The sequence below is a fragment of the Leptosomus discolor genome, chromosome 1 (genome assembly GCF_034619465.1).
Source record: "Leptosomus discolor isolate bLepDis1 chromosome 1, bLepDis1.hap2, whole genome shotgun sequence".
Classification (NCBI taxonomy): Eukaryota; Metazoa; Chordata; class Aves; order Leptosomiformes; family Leptosomidae; genus Leptosomus; species Leptosomus discolor.
Window position 1 is genome coordinate 95,500,227 of NC_141391.1, and position 15,294 is coordinate 95,515,520.

Sequence of the window (15,294 nt, forward strand, 5' to 3'; positions counted from 1 at the left end):
GGATTCCTAAAAACGTCAAAGGCAACTGTGGCAGATGTGTTTTCAAGAGGCACTTCAAAGTAGTCCCATTGAGTATGACTTCTGAAAGAATGTTGTGAGCACTTTAAAAAGATTCTGAACTTAACTGGTGAGTTCAGTTAAAGTCACGATAAATTATTTTGATAGCATAACTTCTATGGAGTCTCTTCTGCCTCCTGCATCAAAAAATTCTGGTATGGGAGTCCTCTCAGTGATTGAAGGCTGTGTGCAACTTTCAGTCGAGTCAAAACCACCTTTTCCTTATTAGCTCAGAGAAGGCCCATACCCACCTGAAATACTGCCAGTATGCTGCTTGTACAGACCCATCAGCTCTTGGTGCCTGAGTATAGGGAAGTACTTTGTTGAATGTAAAATGCCCTTTGCCTTTCTACTAGATCCCTGCACCCATGCAGAGTAACAGGGCTTCAGTGCAGAGCAGGTGCAGTCCTGAACTTGTGGAAAGCATCCTGGTTTTACTTTCGTGTCTTGAGATGTGTCAGAATTACCACATCCTCCTGCTGCAGTAGAAGTGACTGTCTGTGATATTTGACTGTTGTGCAAAGACAAAATAGTGTCTGTTGCCAGACTGAGACATACTTTGTCCCCTTCTACTGCTGTTTACAATTAGCCATCTCTTCAGTATTGTGATCCCTTCTTTCTGCCTATTTGATGTTGATACCTTTCCATATATTAAAAAAAATACTTATTTTATGCCTGTAGTTAATGTTGCTAACCTGCAGCCGTGATTACTGATTAATTAAAATTTGAAACCTACTCACATTCAATTTCTACAGAACTTCTTCAAGCTAATTAATTTTGGCTTAGATGGAGGAGACGGCTTGCTTTTATTCTCATTTATTTTGGAAAAATGTACCAAAATCAACTCATTGATTCAGGTGTTTAGTTGAAAGAGTAACCTTGTATCAGTTAGAAATATTATCCTTTCCTGTTTCAAAAATCACCTCAGCAACTGTGTTGGAAATTTCATTCAGCTGTTTGATGTTTCTGAAAAATAATGATGTGCTGACTGAATTCTAGCAGTATTGAGAAGCTTGTGGTCAAATAAATTATGAGTATCAAAGCTTTGTAAAACTGGACTTCTTGATGAATTGTACAGCACTGTAGCCTTGTGGTTTAATGCCAGCCAGCAACTGAGCACCATGCAGCCACTTGCTCGCTCCTCCCTGCTCCCAGTGGGATGGGGAGGAGAGTTGGGAAAAAAGGTAAAGCTCATGGGTTGAGATAAGAACAGTGTAATAACTAAAATGAAATAAAATATAATAATAATAATTATAGTAAAATATAGTCATATACTTGTAATGAAAAGGAATATAACAAAAAGAGGGAGAAATAAAACCCAAGACAAGTGATGCACAATGCAGTTGTTCACCACTCGCTGACTGATGCCTGAGCAGCGATCCGCCCCTCCTGGCCAACTCCCCCCAGTTTATACACTGAGCACGACGTCCTACGATACGGAATATCCCTTTGGCCAGTTTGGGTCAGCTGTCCTGGCCGTGCTCCCTCCCAGCTTCCTGCGCTCCTGCTCGCTGGCAGAGCCCGGGAACCTGAAAAATCCTTGACTTAGAATAAGCACTGCTCAGCAACAACACGCTGATGTTTTAGTTGTATTATTCTCACACTAAATCCGAAACACATCACTGTAGGAGCTACTAGGAAGAAGATTAACTCCATCCCAGACGAAACCAGGACATATGGTTAAGTAGTAACTGTTTCCGAAGCTTTAAACTGCAGGGTCTGAGTAGCAGAGAAAACCATCTTATTTAAAAGTAAAAAATCCAAGCAAACAGAACTCAAATACAAACCAACAAAAAAACCCCAACAGGACTAACTGATAGAGCTTTTGCCTACAAGCTTCCTATTTAACTTTTGGCTCCTTAAGTTCCTGCTTGGAATCCTCCTTTGAGAAGCACAGTACTGGAAGTTCAGGTCATCCTGCATAGTGCTTTGAATCGCGTCTGAGTGGAGTGCATAAAATACTTGGCACTGATAATCACTTAGTATAGAAATTTGTGGTTTGTGTTTGCATTTAGTGTAAATACCTTGGAGCCAGTCGAGTTTCTTGGGATTTTCTTCTATACCCACTTTGTGCTCTGTTGTTTACTTTCACAGACAAATGCAGGAAATGAACCAGACATGGAAGATGAACAAGTTTGCTGTGAAGCATTGGAGGTGATGACCCTGTGTTTTGCTTTGATTCCAACGGCACTGGATGCACTCAGTAAAGAAAAGGCATGGCAGACATTTATCATTGATTTGCTATTGCACTGTCACAGCAAGTAAGTTTTGTTGGTGGTTTGTTTTTTTTTAATCACATACATGATTTTACAGTTCAAAACTATATATTATATTAAGTCTAAACACAGCAATGACTAAAGTGATTTTTTTTTTTTTCCTGCAGTTGTCTTAATTTATTGTTTAGCAATATAAATCTGTAATTCAGATATCTGTCCTAAAGTGGTAGCTATATCGGTCCCATCTTCTTTGTACTCCCAAAGAGGATCTTGTCAAGCCAGGTGGATGCCTGATAATATGCTACTGATGGCTTTAGAACAACTTATTTAGAATAATACAATAGGTACTTTATGTTTTTCAGAAATTATGTGAATACTCGCTACGTTAGAATATTTAAGTGACTTAGTATAGGGAAGTTCTTCTGTACCTTTTTCTGGTAAGTGAAGACAAGATAGAGTACCAGCAGTTTGAGGAGAGGGGGAAGTTAAGATTTAATCCTCTGGTTTTCTTGCATTGGAGTGGTACACTTGTGACTCCTCACATGACTCACCTGTTTTACATAGAGCTGTCACCTGGTGCAGTAGCAGCCTCTTGGAGGAAGGAACCCTTAGGACTGTTAGGGAGCGGATGGACGCGGAGAACCAGCAGGAGCTGCCAAGAGCGATACGGTTCAGTTGCCCTGCAGTCCTGCCGTAGCGTTCAGGGATCTCTTGTTGTCTCCAAGCTATTCCTGCAGATCTCCTTAGACAGCACCTGGACAATACAGCATCTGTGTGATGCGTGTCTTGTGACTTTTAGGCCGTCTGAAATTGTGATGTGAAGTATCAGCAGGGGGGGAGTGTGGTTTTAGAAGCCATCCAGGTGGAAAGTTTTTGTATGTTGGTAAGCTTAGTTAACCAGTGCTTTGTTACTAAAGATTTAATTCCAGTTTTGTAATTTATCTCCGCTGTTGTTGCATGAATATTTTAACTTGTCTTTGAGAAATTATGGAGATCAGAAATCAGTGATGTTGTCAAAGCCTTTCAGTACATTTTACGTGGAGTCAAGGTTGTGGTGCTCTCAGATGAATGGAATGAATTTCAGCATCATGTTTTGGGTTTTCTGCTTTTCTAGATAAAACAGGTTGAAAAGTCCTATGTTCAGGAATATTCACCATAACAAAAGGATCAATGTTTGAGTATCTCTTTACAGTGAACTATTTGCACACATTAGTGAAACTGTGGAGTGTTGCTGTCAGAATCCCACAAGCTTTATTAGTTTCATAACCTGTGGTATATAGGATGTTGAATTTTCAGCTTCACTGAATTTTGTTATTATCACTTAAGTTAGAGAAGTTTAACAAAACTTGCTGACAAATGTATGTTGTAATTTTACACATTAAATGAAACAAGCTGTCTTTCACTATTTTGGGTAACTTCAAGGCTGATGAGTAAGAAATCACTAAATTTTATTTTTAAAACTGTCAACAGTTGGTATCAAGTTACTATTTTGACAGTAAGTGTATGTTGGCCACATGTCAACTTTGGAGTACCAGTACAGCTGAATAGCATGGGTAAGTGTCAGGGCGGCCCCATCCTTTGAGTTTTTTGATGTGGGTCCGGAGATTTATCAGATTTGTGGCTTTTTTACATGATCTTAATAGTAAAAATATAAGTAATGTGTGATAATTTTTTACAATAGATTCCGCTGTATTTATCTGACTTTCTGGGTTTGTATTTGGAATTTAAGTGACATCTCTCAAGTGCTCACCAGCATTTGTTTATGTTTCAGTTAGTGTTTGGTATCAACACTTGTTACCACTTTTCCAGGCTTTGAAAACTGCAGATGCTCTTTGTGAGGATTTTTCTGTTGTGGTCCTATTTCCTTAAGGAACTTCTAAACCTATAAGTCTCAAACAGTTTAGTCTCTGAATTTCATTGTGCAGGTTCCATCTAACACAGTTTGTGGTGGAGGTAGAATGTCTTTTTAGCAAAACCTACAGTCTTGATTTACAGATGGGAATATCTGTCATGGTTTTGCCAGTCTCTTCCAATGGTTACTCTTCTTGCTGATTTGAGCTGCCTTGACTGATTTGAATCCCAGTTATTTCATACTGTTACGCCTAGCGAATAGTTGACTGTTGTACTTTTCTTCCTAAAATAATGGAAGAAATTAGATGTGTCCCCAAGCTGGGGCTTCTCTTTCCACGTGTTTTGTAGGCATGTCAGCCTAAGTCTGAACAGCAGTGGTTTAATTCCCCGGATATGTTAGCTTTTTGCCCTTTTAAAAATAAGGTTAGTATTAATGGATGGGTTTTGTTTGGGTTTTTTTGTCAGAGGGGATAAAATTTTTAAGGGCTTATCTTACCCAAGTGGACTGCTGCTCAGTTTCTTATCTCTGCTTTATTTCTCTGCCAGGTACTGTCAGTACAAGAAGCTAACCATTGAGCTCTTTTCTCTCACATGCTTTTAAAACTTCTGATATGTATGATAATCTCACTTAGAGTGTAACTGTTCATTATTACATCGTAGTTAGAATAGCATAAACATGAGTAGAAATGGAAGACTGCTTTGAAAATGAAGACAAGTGAAGTTGAACTAAGCTAAAAAAAAGTTCCTGTTCTGAATTAACGTGGAAACAAGTCAGTGCTTGCAGTGCAGAGAAAGTTTAACCAGTACCAGACAGAATTTTGAATATCCTTCCATTTTCAACTATTGTTCTCTAATCTATCCTCAATCAGAGAACAATGTGAGCAAAAATATACGTGTGAGAAAATGTTTTTGGTGCGCCATAAAAAACAAGGAAGATGATCAAGTTCAGATCTCACCAATATGATCTTTCTGGAAAAAATCAGATGGATTGGTGAGCTTTGTTTGTTTCTTTCAGAGGTTGATTGTGTGGAACTTCTACTGTTTCCTCATAGCATAATCATTCTACCTATAAATTGAGAAACAGGGTACAGAATGTTTAATACTAAATACTAGAGCAATTCTTACTCTTCAAGGTAATTGGTTTTATAGTGGTGACCCCTGAATAAAAGACTGGCTTAGTCAACAGTAGATAGCTGAACAGTCAGTCCTAAATGATCCTGGCACCCAGAAGTTCTCTGCTGATGGCTGTGAAGCCTTTGGTGGTCACACATATGTGGCTCTTACAAATAAAAATTCCCCATGCAAAGCAGTGGCACTTGTACCCATTGAAGAGGCTGACTTCTGTTACCTAGACATAGATCTGTACCCTGGAGCTATCGATAGGAGGGGCTGTTCAGGTTGCCTGCTTTAATGGAGGCACTTGGCCTTCAGCTGTCTCACTGAGTGAGTGCGAGTTCACCGTGCAACTCGTGTCCTATCTGCCAGCGCTGTGCTGTTGACACAGCATGGCACTAGATGCCTGCGTTTAGGCAGCTTGTGTCCCTCCCATGGTTCCTGAAGAGCTCTTAGACTGGTATAGCCTCGTGAAAATAAAATACTCGTATTCAAATACTGCACACTCCTTAGAGACAAAACACTACGAAGTGTGTGTTTCCTTGGTCACATTTTTCCTTGTAGGAAAGTACCACCGTTATTTATTTCATTCTGCCTTTCAGTGCATGAACCTGGGGAATGCCTATGTGATGTGTCCCAAGCAGTTGAAGGGTTGCATCGTAAAAGAAATTCCTGTGAGAAGTTTTATAAAAACGTCAGCTCAGCAATCGGATCCCATAAAATGCTAATTATTATTATTAAGACCAAAACAGACCCCCTCCACTCCATGATCTTCTGCAGCTCAAAGCAATGTAGTAGAACTTGCAAAGATCAGAGAAGGGTGACAAGGGAGATCAAAGCTCTGAAATGACTTCCATCTGAGGAACAGCTGAATAGCTTGGGGCACTTCGTATTGGAGGAGAGATAAATGGTGGGAGGAGAATACCACAGAGACCTTTAAAATCAGAAGTAGCCAAGGGAGAGTAGAGAGAGAACAGTGTTTCTTTGTATAAGAACTTCTTGACCGTAACTTTTAAGCAGTGTAAACCTTCAGTTTGGAAATACTTTGAGGGGTTCTTTCATGAATTTGTCCGGGGAGAGCTATGAAATACTGCTTTTTGTAGTCTTCCTGAACCACAAATTGGTAGAAGCTGAGAACATTCTGGGGAAGCGTCACTGCATGCTTCCCTCTTCTTGTGTACTTTCCTAGGTGTATGCCAGAGACGGGGTGCCCAGCTAGGTGCGTCTTTGACCTCATGGTCATTCTTGCATGTCTTTGAAGCACAGTTAACCACACATGAAGGAACTCTGAAGGGAATAGGGTTCTTTTGTGTGCTTTCCACAGTGACCTCGTGGGCAGAAAACAATGACAGCCGCACCAAAAAGACACTTTAAAATTCAGTTTCGTATACGTTGAGATATAAATGAATGCTGTGCTTTATGAAAGTATTCTCTTCCCACCCAAGCAGAGCCGTTTCTAACAAGCAGTTTTTTACAAAATACAGTGCTCAGACGATTAATCTTATAACTTGAAAGAATAGAGTTTGCCTTAAATTTATTTTTCCCTTAAGCTTATCTATTCCCACATTATTCCAGTGGTTACATTAAGTTCTTAAATGGAAATTTGCCTTTAATTCTAGCCACTTGAATTTTCAGGGGGTCGTCTTCTCATTTCTTATTAATGATAAATTTTGATCACTTCATAGATGCTCAGTGAACTGCTGTAGTGATATGTAAGAGCAGTTTTACTGGGATAGTTCTAGTTTGTCTTTCAGGCACAACTGGTACTTGATTAGAAAAAACAGAAAAATATATTTAGGGTTGCAAATAGCTTGTTGTGTTACGCAGTATTTTCTGGCAGTTGGGAAAGTTTAGTTGTTAGGTGCTCGTAAGTTTCTTTTCCTTTTCCCTTTAAATATTTGATTTGTGGAACAGGTTTTGTAATAATAATTCATGTGTCTAAAATGTCACTGCAAGGAGAAATAATATGATAAGTAGTGAGTAATTAAGGTATTCCCATTTCTGACATTGTGTGCAGTTTTAGAAAATGGCATTATGCAGATAAGCACAAATTTAATTGTTTTGGTTTGAGTTTTTAAATGTCCTCTTTGGTTAGGGAGATCAAATTTAATGTTTCTCTTAAATGATTTCCAGAACCGTTCGTCAGATGGCACAGGAGCAGTTCTTTTTAATGGCTACCAGGTGTTGCATGGGACAGAGACCTCTCCTTTTCTTCATTACCCTGCTGTTTACTGTTCTAGGGGTAAGTTTTTGGAGCTAAAGGCTTCAGTACAATGTGAATTTCTGTGAAAAGTAATAAGACAAAATATCTGCAAGAAAAAGCAAATTGCTATTAACAACAGTCACTGAAATGTGGATTCCTTTTGGCCTGTAGGCAAGCAGCACTCCATTTGAGTTAGATGAGAGGGGACTTTTTTGCATTTTCTGATAAGAACATGAACAATAAGCTTTAATATATGGATTTGATCTTCAGTGAATGCCAACCTTCAAGTAAAAATCATTAGCATATTAGATCGATACCTACAGTTACTGCTTTCTTTTAGTGGGCCTGCCAGGGCTTTTCAATTCTGCATGCTGATGGCTTTCTTGAACATTTGATCACTTCACTGTTTGTTTCCTATTCAGGTATAGAAATCGCTACTAAAATAGTCCAGAAGTCATTAATTAACAGCTAAATACAATTGTAAACTTCTAAAAAGTTGAAAATGCTCCTATACTTCTTTTCTTTCATATTTACTGGCAGTTTTAGGGAAAATATGTTAGTGTTGCACTGTAAGTAGAAGTGTGTATGAATTGTATATCTTGAAATATATATTGAAACATTTGTTTCTGGTTTTAGAGTACTGCAAGAGAGCGAGCTAAGCATTCTGGAGACTACTTCACTCTCTTAAGACATCTTCTTAACTATGCTTACAACAGTACTATTAATGTACCCAATGCTGAAGTTCTTCTCAATAATGAAATTGACTGGCTTAAGAGGATTAGGGTAAGTTTTAGGATCAATTTATTCCTGATAATCAGCTTTTTGCTGCTTTGTTGTCAAGTACAGTTTTTAAGCTTGGTAAATGTACATTGTTTAGAGTATCCTAACTGTCTCTTCAATGGCAGGATGAAGTAAAAAGAACAGGGGAAACGGGTGTTGAAGAAACTATCTTAGAGGGTCACCTTGGAGTAACAAAAGAATTGTTAGCATTCCAGACGCCTGAGAAGAAATACCATATTGGTTGTGAAAAAGGAGGTGCTAATCTCATTAAAGTAAGTTCAGATTTTTTGGCCTATGGAGTTTGTTGGTTTTTTATTTGTTTGTTTTACTATAAATAGGTAAAAAGCTTCACATCTTGTGGTCTGTAACCATAAAACGTCCCAATTTAACTTTTTGATGAGGGCTTCTAATTGGAATGTAACATTTTCCTTATTTTTTTTTTTTTTAAATTACACTTTTCATTCATAAGAGTACTAACGTTCTCATTCTTTGGAACTACTGTGTAAGGAGTTGCTGTGACCTTGCGAGCTTTTATTCCAAGACTGCAAATATCACACAAGGGTAGTGAGCTAGATACAGGGTAGTCCTGTACAGGACTGCTTTCCTTCATTACCCCTGTGTTGTCTTTTCTCCACACGTCCTTAGTTAGTGCTGTTAATGTTTATGGCAGGTTTGAACAAATCCATGACATCGGAGCATCTCTGATTAAAGACATGCCTTCTTTGCACCTCTGATACTATACAGCAGGAGTGTTGGTTTTTTCCGCAGTAATTGCTACAGAGCTTTGTAGATAATACTGGTTTAGCAAAAGAAAATTTTTACTGATCAAGGATAATACAGATTTATTTTTAATTTTCAGTGGGGGGTGGGTTTGCAGGGAACCACTTTAGGATGGAGTTACTCGGTTCTAAATTTAAAAGCTCATTGTGGTGTTGGTCTCAGTTTTAACTCTTGGGTTTTTTTAAGTACTCCTCTGTTTCTCAAGATGTTAATTTATGTAATAACTCCTATTCTGTTATAAAATGGTGTGCATTTCTATGGTAACAGGTGATGATTTTTTGGGGTTTGTGTTTTGTTTTTTTTTTCCAGGAGCTGATAGATGATTTCATCTTTCCAGCCTCCAATGTTTATCTACAATACATGAGAAATGGAGAATTGCCTGCTGAGCAGGCCATACCAGTCTGTAGTTCACCAGCTACTATTAATGCTGGCTTTGAGCTACTAGTTGCACTAGCAGTTGGATGTGTGCGAAACCTCAAACAGATAGTCGATACCTTGACTGAAATGTATTACATAGGTACAGCAATCACTAGTATGTAATATTTTTAATTATCTATTTTCTACTTTTTAGTGTGTCTGTTATGTATAGATTTTGTTTATGTTATCAAGTGAAATAGATGCTGAGTTGTTTAGTTGGTTGGTGGTTTGTGTGTGGCTGTTTTTAATGTCGCAAAATCAGGCTGGCAAAGTCTAGAAAAGTTTGTCAGTGTAGCCTTTATTTGTCCTTCTCTATGCAGTAAATGTACTGACTTGCATTACACGGTTGCATCCAAGTTCCAGCCACAGTCACTTCCACAGTCTGACCCTTCCTACCCCAATCTCCGGCTACTCTCCTTTGTCCATACCAGCTCCCAGGAACTTCATTCTGTCTGTATCTTCTACTTTTGTCTCATTGTTTCAGGCTCTGCCTAACCAATCCCAGAACCTCATCAGGTATCTTCGGCTTAGTTTTAGTGCTAATTTCTTGGTTGCTCACCTAATTTGTCATCATTGTCCACACACAGACATAGGTCCACTGTCCTGTTTCCCATTTTATTTCTGTACTCAGTCTCTGCTTGTCATAGTCCTTTCTCAAACATTTGTTCTTTCAGTTTTGGCCTTGTCTCAGCACAGCTCTGCACTTAAAGAACTTTCTCCTTCTTACTGGAGAAAGATTATAGCAGTTGAAGTATGTCCAAAAACCTGCAAATGTTAGTGTTTCAAGAGCTGATAGTCAAATGAAACTTGGGCTGATTTTCACAAGGATGGCAAAAGGCTCATACTTAACACAGATTTTGTTGTCAATGAAGAGCATGGAAGACTTTCTTAAAAACAAACAAACAGGAACATATTTTCTGCAGCCCTAAATGGGATAGCTAAACCATTTTGGCTGTAACATTAACAGGGAAAGGAAAGGTAAATAAACAACACCACCCCACCCCAAAAACCCCCCAAACAAAACAAACCAAACAAAAAACAAACCAAGCAAACCCAAGCTTATATGGGAAGAAAGTTTGGAAGAGTTGGGGTTGTTCAGACTGGAGAAGAGCGCTCCGGGAAGACCTTATTGCAACCTCTCAATACTTAAAGGGGACTTACAAGAAAGATGGAGAGAGACTTTTTACCAGGGCCTGTAGTGACAAGACCAGGAGCAATGATTTTAAACTGAAAGGGAGTAGATTTAGATTGGAAATAGAGAAGAAATTCTTCACCCTGAGGGTGGTGAGACCCTGGCACAGGCTGCCCAGAGAAGCTGTGGCTGCCCCCTCCCTGGCAGTGTCCAAGGCCAGGCTGGATGGGGCTTGGAGCAACCTGGTCTGGTGGAAGGTGTCCCTGCCCATGGCAGGGGGGTTGGAATGAGATGATCTTTAAGGTTCCCTTCCAGCCCATACCATTCTGTGATTTAACAGAATGTTTAAACTTGTAGAGTTTAGCAAAACTCTAAGCAAGTAGAAGTAGTATCCCATAATGGGAATTGTCCAGTACCTCTCGTAGTGGCAGTGCTACTTGCCCAGTTGGTGGTATCAGTGAGTCGTTTGAGGTTTTTCAATCTCTTCCTGTTCGGTTACATCTCAAATGAAAAGGACAGCTTTCTGGTTCTACTCCCCCTGCCTCATCCTTTTTTCTTCACCTTTTTCTGTCGGGAAGTAGTGTATTTCTTATCACCTCACAATTAGAAGAATTTTATGGCATTTCCTTCCACTTCAAGTATTTAATAAGCACAACAGAGCACCTGATTTCCATGGTACGTTAGACAGAAGAGAGAACACATGTATGAACTGTGCATGCTGTGTGTTTCGTATACCCAGTAAAGCTTGCTTGTAAACATGCATGCTCTCTTAGCTTCTTTTATATCAGAACTTGTGTGAAAACCACAGAACAACAGGTTAGCGTAGGAAGCCTGTGATTGTAAATGTACTGTGAAGAGATGTGAGAGGTCTGAGGGAGAAGACCCAGGAGAAGAAAATCTGTCACAAGTCATATAGATAGCATTATCTAAAACTGTTTCCCTTCCTGACAAGGAGGCATAAGTGAAATATTGTCATTTTAAAAGGATTATAAATTTTTGAAAGGCTTATAAATAGGTTCTATATTCTAGATTCATTCAGCTGAATTCTTAAGCTAAGAAACTTGCTGATGTTGAGGGAGGACTTCTGTTTGATACATAAATAGACCAAATTTTTGTCTGGACACCTTTTTAGTTACGCAGGAGAAGAAAATGGTATAATGTGAAGATTACAGATAGAACTGTTGTTCACAGAAGTTGTGTTAATTTTAGCAATTAAGTTTTCTGATGGAACACTTACTAAACTGCAGTGTGATACAGACTAATAGTAATTTCATGCAACTGCCCTTTGTACTGCATTGATGGTCTAATTGTTTTTATAACAAAATAGTTTCTTAGTCCCGTTCTGCTATTTTCTTTTAGCTTGCGAAGCGCTTACAGAATGGGAATATCTACCACCTGTTGGACCTCGACCACCAAAGGGATTTGTAGGGCTAAAAAATGCTGGTGCCACTTGTTACATGAATTCTGTCATTCAGCAGCTGTACATGATTCCAGCCATCAGGAATGGGATTCTTGCAATTGAAGGCACAGGCAGTGATGTAGATGATGACATGTCTGGGGATGAAAAGCAGGACAATGAGGTAAATTTAATTACGTAGAACGAATTTATCTTCAAAATAGAATTCTTTTTTACAGACAGTTTATAACAAATTTTAGTTGCTAATCACTTTGCTTTCCACTGCTAGCACTGGGGACAATAGCATAGTATTTCTTAATTGAACAAGTTCACTGCCAGAGAGGCAGTTCAGAAGATCCAAGTAGCAGCATTTGCAGATTTCCTCCTCATGGATTTGTACTTGAAAGCACCGTACACCACTTCTGCCACTAGAACTCTGTTAATGCATACTTCGTTTCTTCAGATGAGATTAGGAAACCCCTGAGATTGTTGAATTAATCAAGGGATACAGCTAGCTATGAGACAGCTACATATCGAAGTTAATTGCACAAAGTTTCTTCTGCTTTTCAGAGCAACGTTGACCCGCGAGATGATGTGTTTGGTTATCCACATCAATATGAAGACAAACCAGCACTGAGTAAAACAGAAGATAGAAAAGAGTACAATATTGGAGTTCTGAGGCATCTCCAAGTCATTTTTGGTCATTTAGCAGCTTCCAGGCTACAGTACTATGTGCCAAGAGGGTTTTGGAAACAATTTAGGTAAACAGAAAATTTAGTGTTGATGTCTGACCATTGAAATGCAACAAAACCGATTGTAGTAGAAGAAATTATAGTGATGTTAAGTGTAATTTAGCAGAACTTGTGCAGGATTGTATCTGTTATCCTACCTTTTCACTGTTCTGTAGAAGCCTGTTAAACTAAAGTTTACAGTGAGGTGATGGTTTCGAATTGTAGCAGTTCTTGACCTTGATATTGAGACTGAAGTGTGATGTTATAAACAAAAGCTTGGTTTTACTTGCCAATAAGTGTGTGTCAGGGACAGAGGAACAAGTAGTGTACTATATTACAAACCTATAAATATTTTGCTCAGAAAGAAAGAGGGATTATTAGCTTGAATAATATTTTTTTAGAAAAGAAATTGTTGGAGAACAAAACAAAAAAAATTTGACAAAAACATGCTTTTGTTTTCAGACTTTGGGGTGAACCTGTAAATCTACGTGAACAACACGATGCTTTAGAATTTTTTAATTCTTTGGTGGACAGTTTAGATGAAGCTTTAAAAGCTTTGGGCCATCCAGCAATGTTAAGTAAAGTTTTAGGAGGGTCCTTTGCTGATCAGAAGATTTGTCAAGGATGCCCACATCGGTAAGTATTTAAGATACTTCTTTCTTACGGGAAAACAACCTGTGTTTGTATCCTTATAAAAGTGACTAAAGAGTCAAGAGTCGTTTTTTTGTGTGGTTTTGGTGTAGGTGTTTTAAAGCTAATAGAATTTGCTACCTTGTTTTTTATACAGCCTTGATGTTAATTTGTTGTCGAGTGCCTTGAAATACTTTATTATTATTGCTTCTACTTAGCAGATTGTATGTGAAGCATTGTGTATTGATCATGGGAGAAAAAGATACAGCTTTTTCATGTTAAAAGTGAAAACAACTTGGGGAACAATGGATTGTATACAGTTTTGAGACATGGCCAACAGTTATTGCTCTCTTTTGTCTTCCATAGTGTGTGGATAGAGCTGACCCAAGTATAAATCTTTAATTCCAATGAGTAAAACTCTGTTTGTACTCAGTATGTAAGCTGTAATTAAGGAGAATGGTGTAGAAACTTTATCTTTTTCTTAAGCTTTCTGCTGTGTTTTTAATTAACTTAAAATGTGAATGCTGAAATTCATATAGGCCGTGTAAAAAAAGCACCCATACCAAATCAGACTGGAAGTCTGTAGCCCACTGTCTTGGTGATGGTAATCAGTGACAAATGCTTGGTGAAGGAATAAGACTAAGCATTGTACAGTTGTACTTCTCTGGACTTTTTCTTCTGTGTCCCTTTTGAGGTGGACGATTAAAATTGGATGCAAGATTCAAGTTGGCCTAATGATGGACTTGTTCTTTTTCAACAGTTGGCTTTTTTATTATTGTGTAAAATTTTGTATCAATAACAGTTGGCCTTCTTACTGTTCACTACATCTTTCAGATTACGGGTGATCCTTATATCATGGTAAAGATATGACATAGATCTCTGCACATTACCACTGCAAATTCTCTTTATTGTGAAAGCTGACCATTTCCTGTTATCCTTCACTTGTCAATTGAAATACAGGAAAAAACACTGATAGAAACGGCTGTTATTGTGTTAGTCTTTCGACTTCAGTTGAGCTTATGTGTGAATTAGAAGAACTTATAAGTGGAACATCTTAAGTTTCATGGGTTAAAATGTGTGCCCAGAAGTAAGTTGAAATATTGCAAGATAAAATGAAAGCACTGATTTTATTTTACATGCAATGGGTAATTAAATAGAAGATACGGATGTGAAGCAACGCGAGTTACCATTTGTTCCTGGTATTATGTACTATCCTGAAGTCTTACCTGGTTCTTTTGGACCTCTACTGGATTTGCATAATTGTACTTCTTAATAAAAGCGTTGCTGTGATTGTAGTTTAAGGAGGAGAAAACTGGTGATAGATCAAACTATTGGGTTGGGTTATGGCAGATCTTTCTAAATTTGTGAGATGAATGACGACTACTACTGTTTTGGTTGAAATGTTTCTAAATACTAACTTATTCACTGTTATAAAGCCCTTTGTATGCTTGATTGCATATCAGAGAAACAAGCCCTGCACCCTGTTGGAATAGGTGCAACTTTTTAAATTTATTAATCACTTTTTTAATCTAAAAAAAAAAAAAAAAAAAAAAAGAAAGAAAATTTTTCCAAGATGTCTTAACTGGTTGTTTCTCAAGCATTGCTGGTTGGTTGCTAGGAATTTGTTTGAAGGTTGTATCAGAACACAGTAAGTCAAAGCCAGTCATAAATATGCGAAGTGATTTTATGAAGACAGGTTTTTTCAGACAGAAAAATAAAAAGGCTTTTTTTTTTTTTTTTTAATTGGAATCTGTTTTGAGATGTTGTCTTTAGGTATGATACAATATTTGTGTTTATTCCTCTTAATTCCTGACCATAAAGGTCAGCAGTGGAAAAAGTACTCTGTTTTGCTATCTGTGCTTCTCTATTAGCTTAAGTTAGCCAAGACTCTGCCACGCTTCTTTAGCTGCTTTAAAAACAAGCCATGCTAAAAGATTCCACGATCTTTTCAGTGAACTTGAGACATACAAGTCATTTCTATGATCTTC

The 15,294-nt window shown here is 38.1% G+C and overlaps 1 protein-coding gene across 1 annotated transcript in view; it reads left to right on the top strand.

Moving 5' to 3' along the window:
* Nucleotides 1-15,294, top strand: part of USP9X (ubiquitin specific peptidase 9 X-linked) — an 80,554-nt gene that overhangs the window by 47,415 nt on the left and 17,845 nt on the right. The window contains exons 25-32 of the mRNA XM_086477383.1: nt 2,152-2,318; nt 7,371-7,479; nt 8,077-8,223; nt 8,346-8,492; nt 9,310-9,532; nt 11,909-12,129; nt 12,516-12,706; nt 13,139-13,312. Coding sequence (XP_086333509.1) covers nt 2,152-2,318; nt 7,371-7,479; nt 8,077-8,223; nt 8,346-8,492; nt 9,310-9,532; nt 11,909-12,129; nt 12,516-12,706; nt 13,139-13,312 — 1,379 coding nt within the window. The remainder of the gene's footprint in view (nt 1-2,151; nt 2,319-7,370; nt 7,480-8,076; nt 8,224-8,345; nt 8,493-9,309; nt 9,533-11,908; nt 12,130-12,515; nt 12,707-13,138; nt 13,313-15,294) is intronic.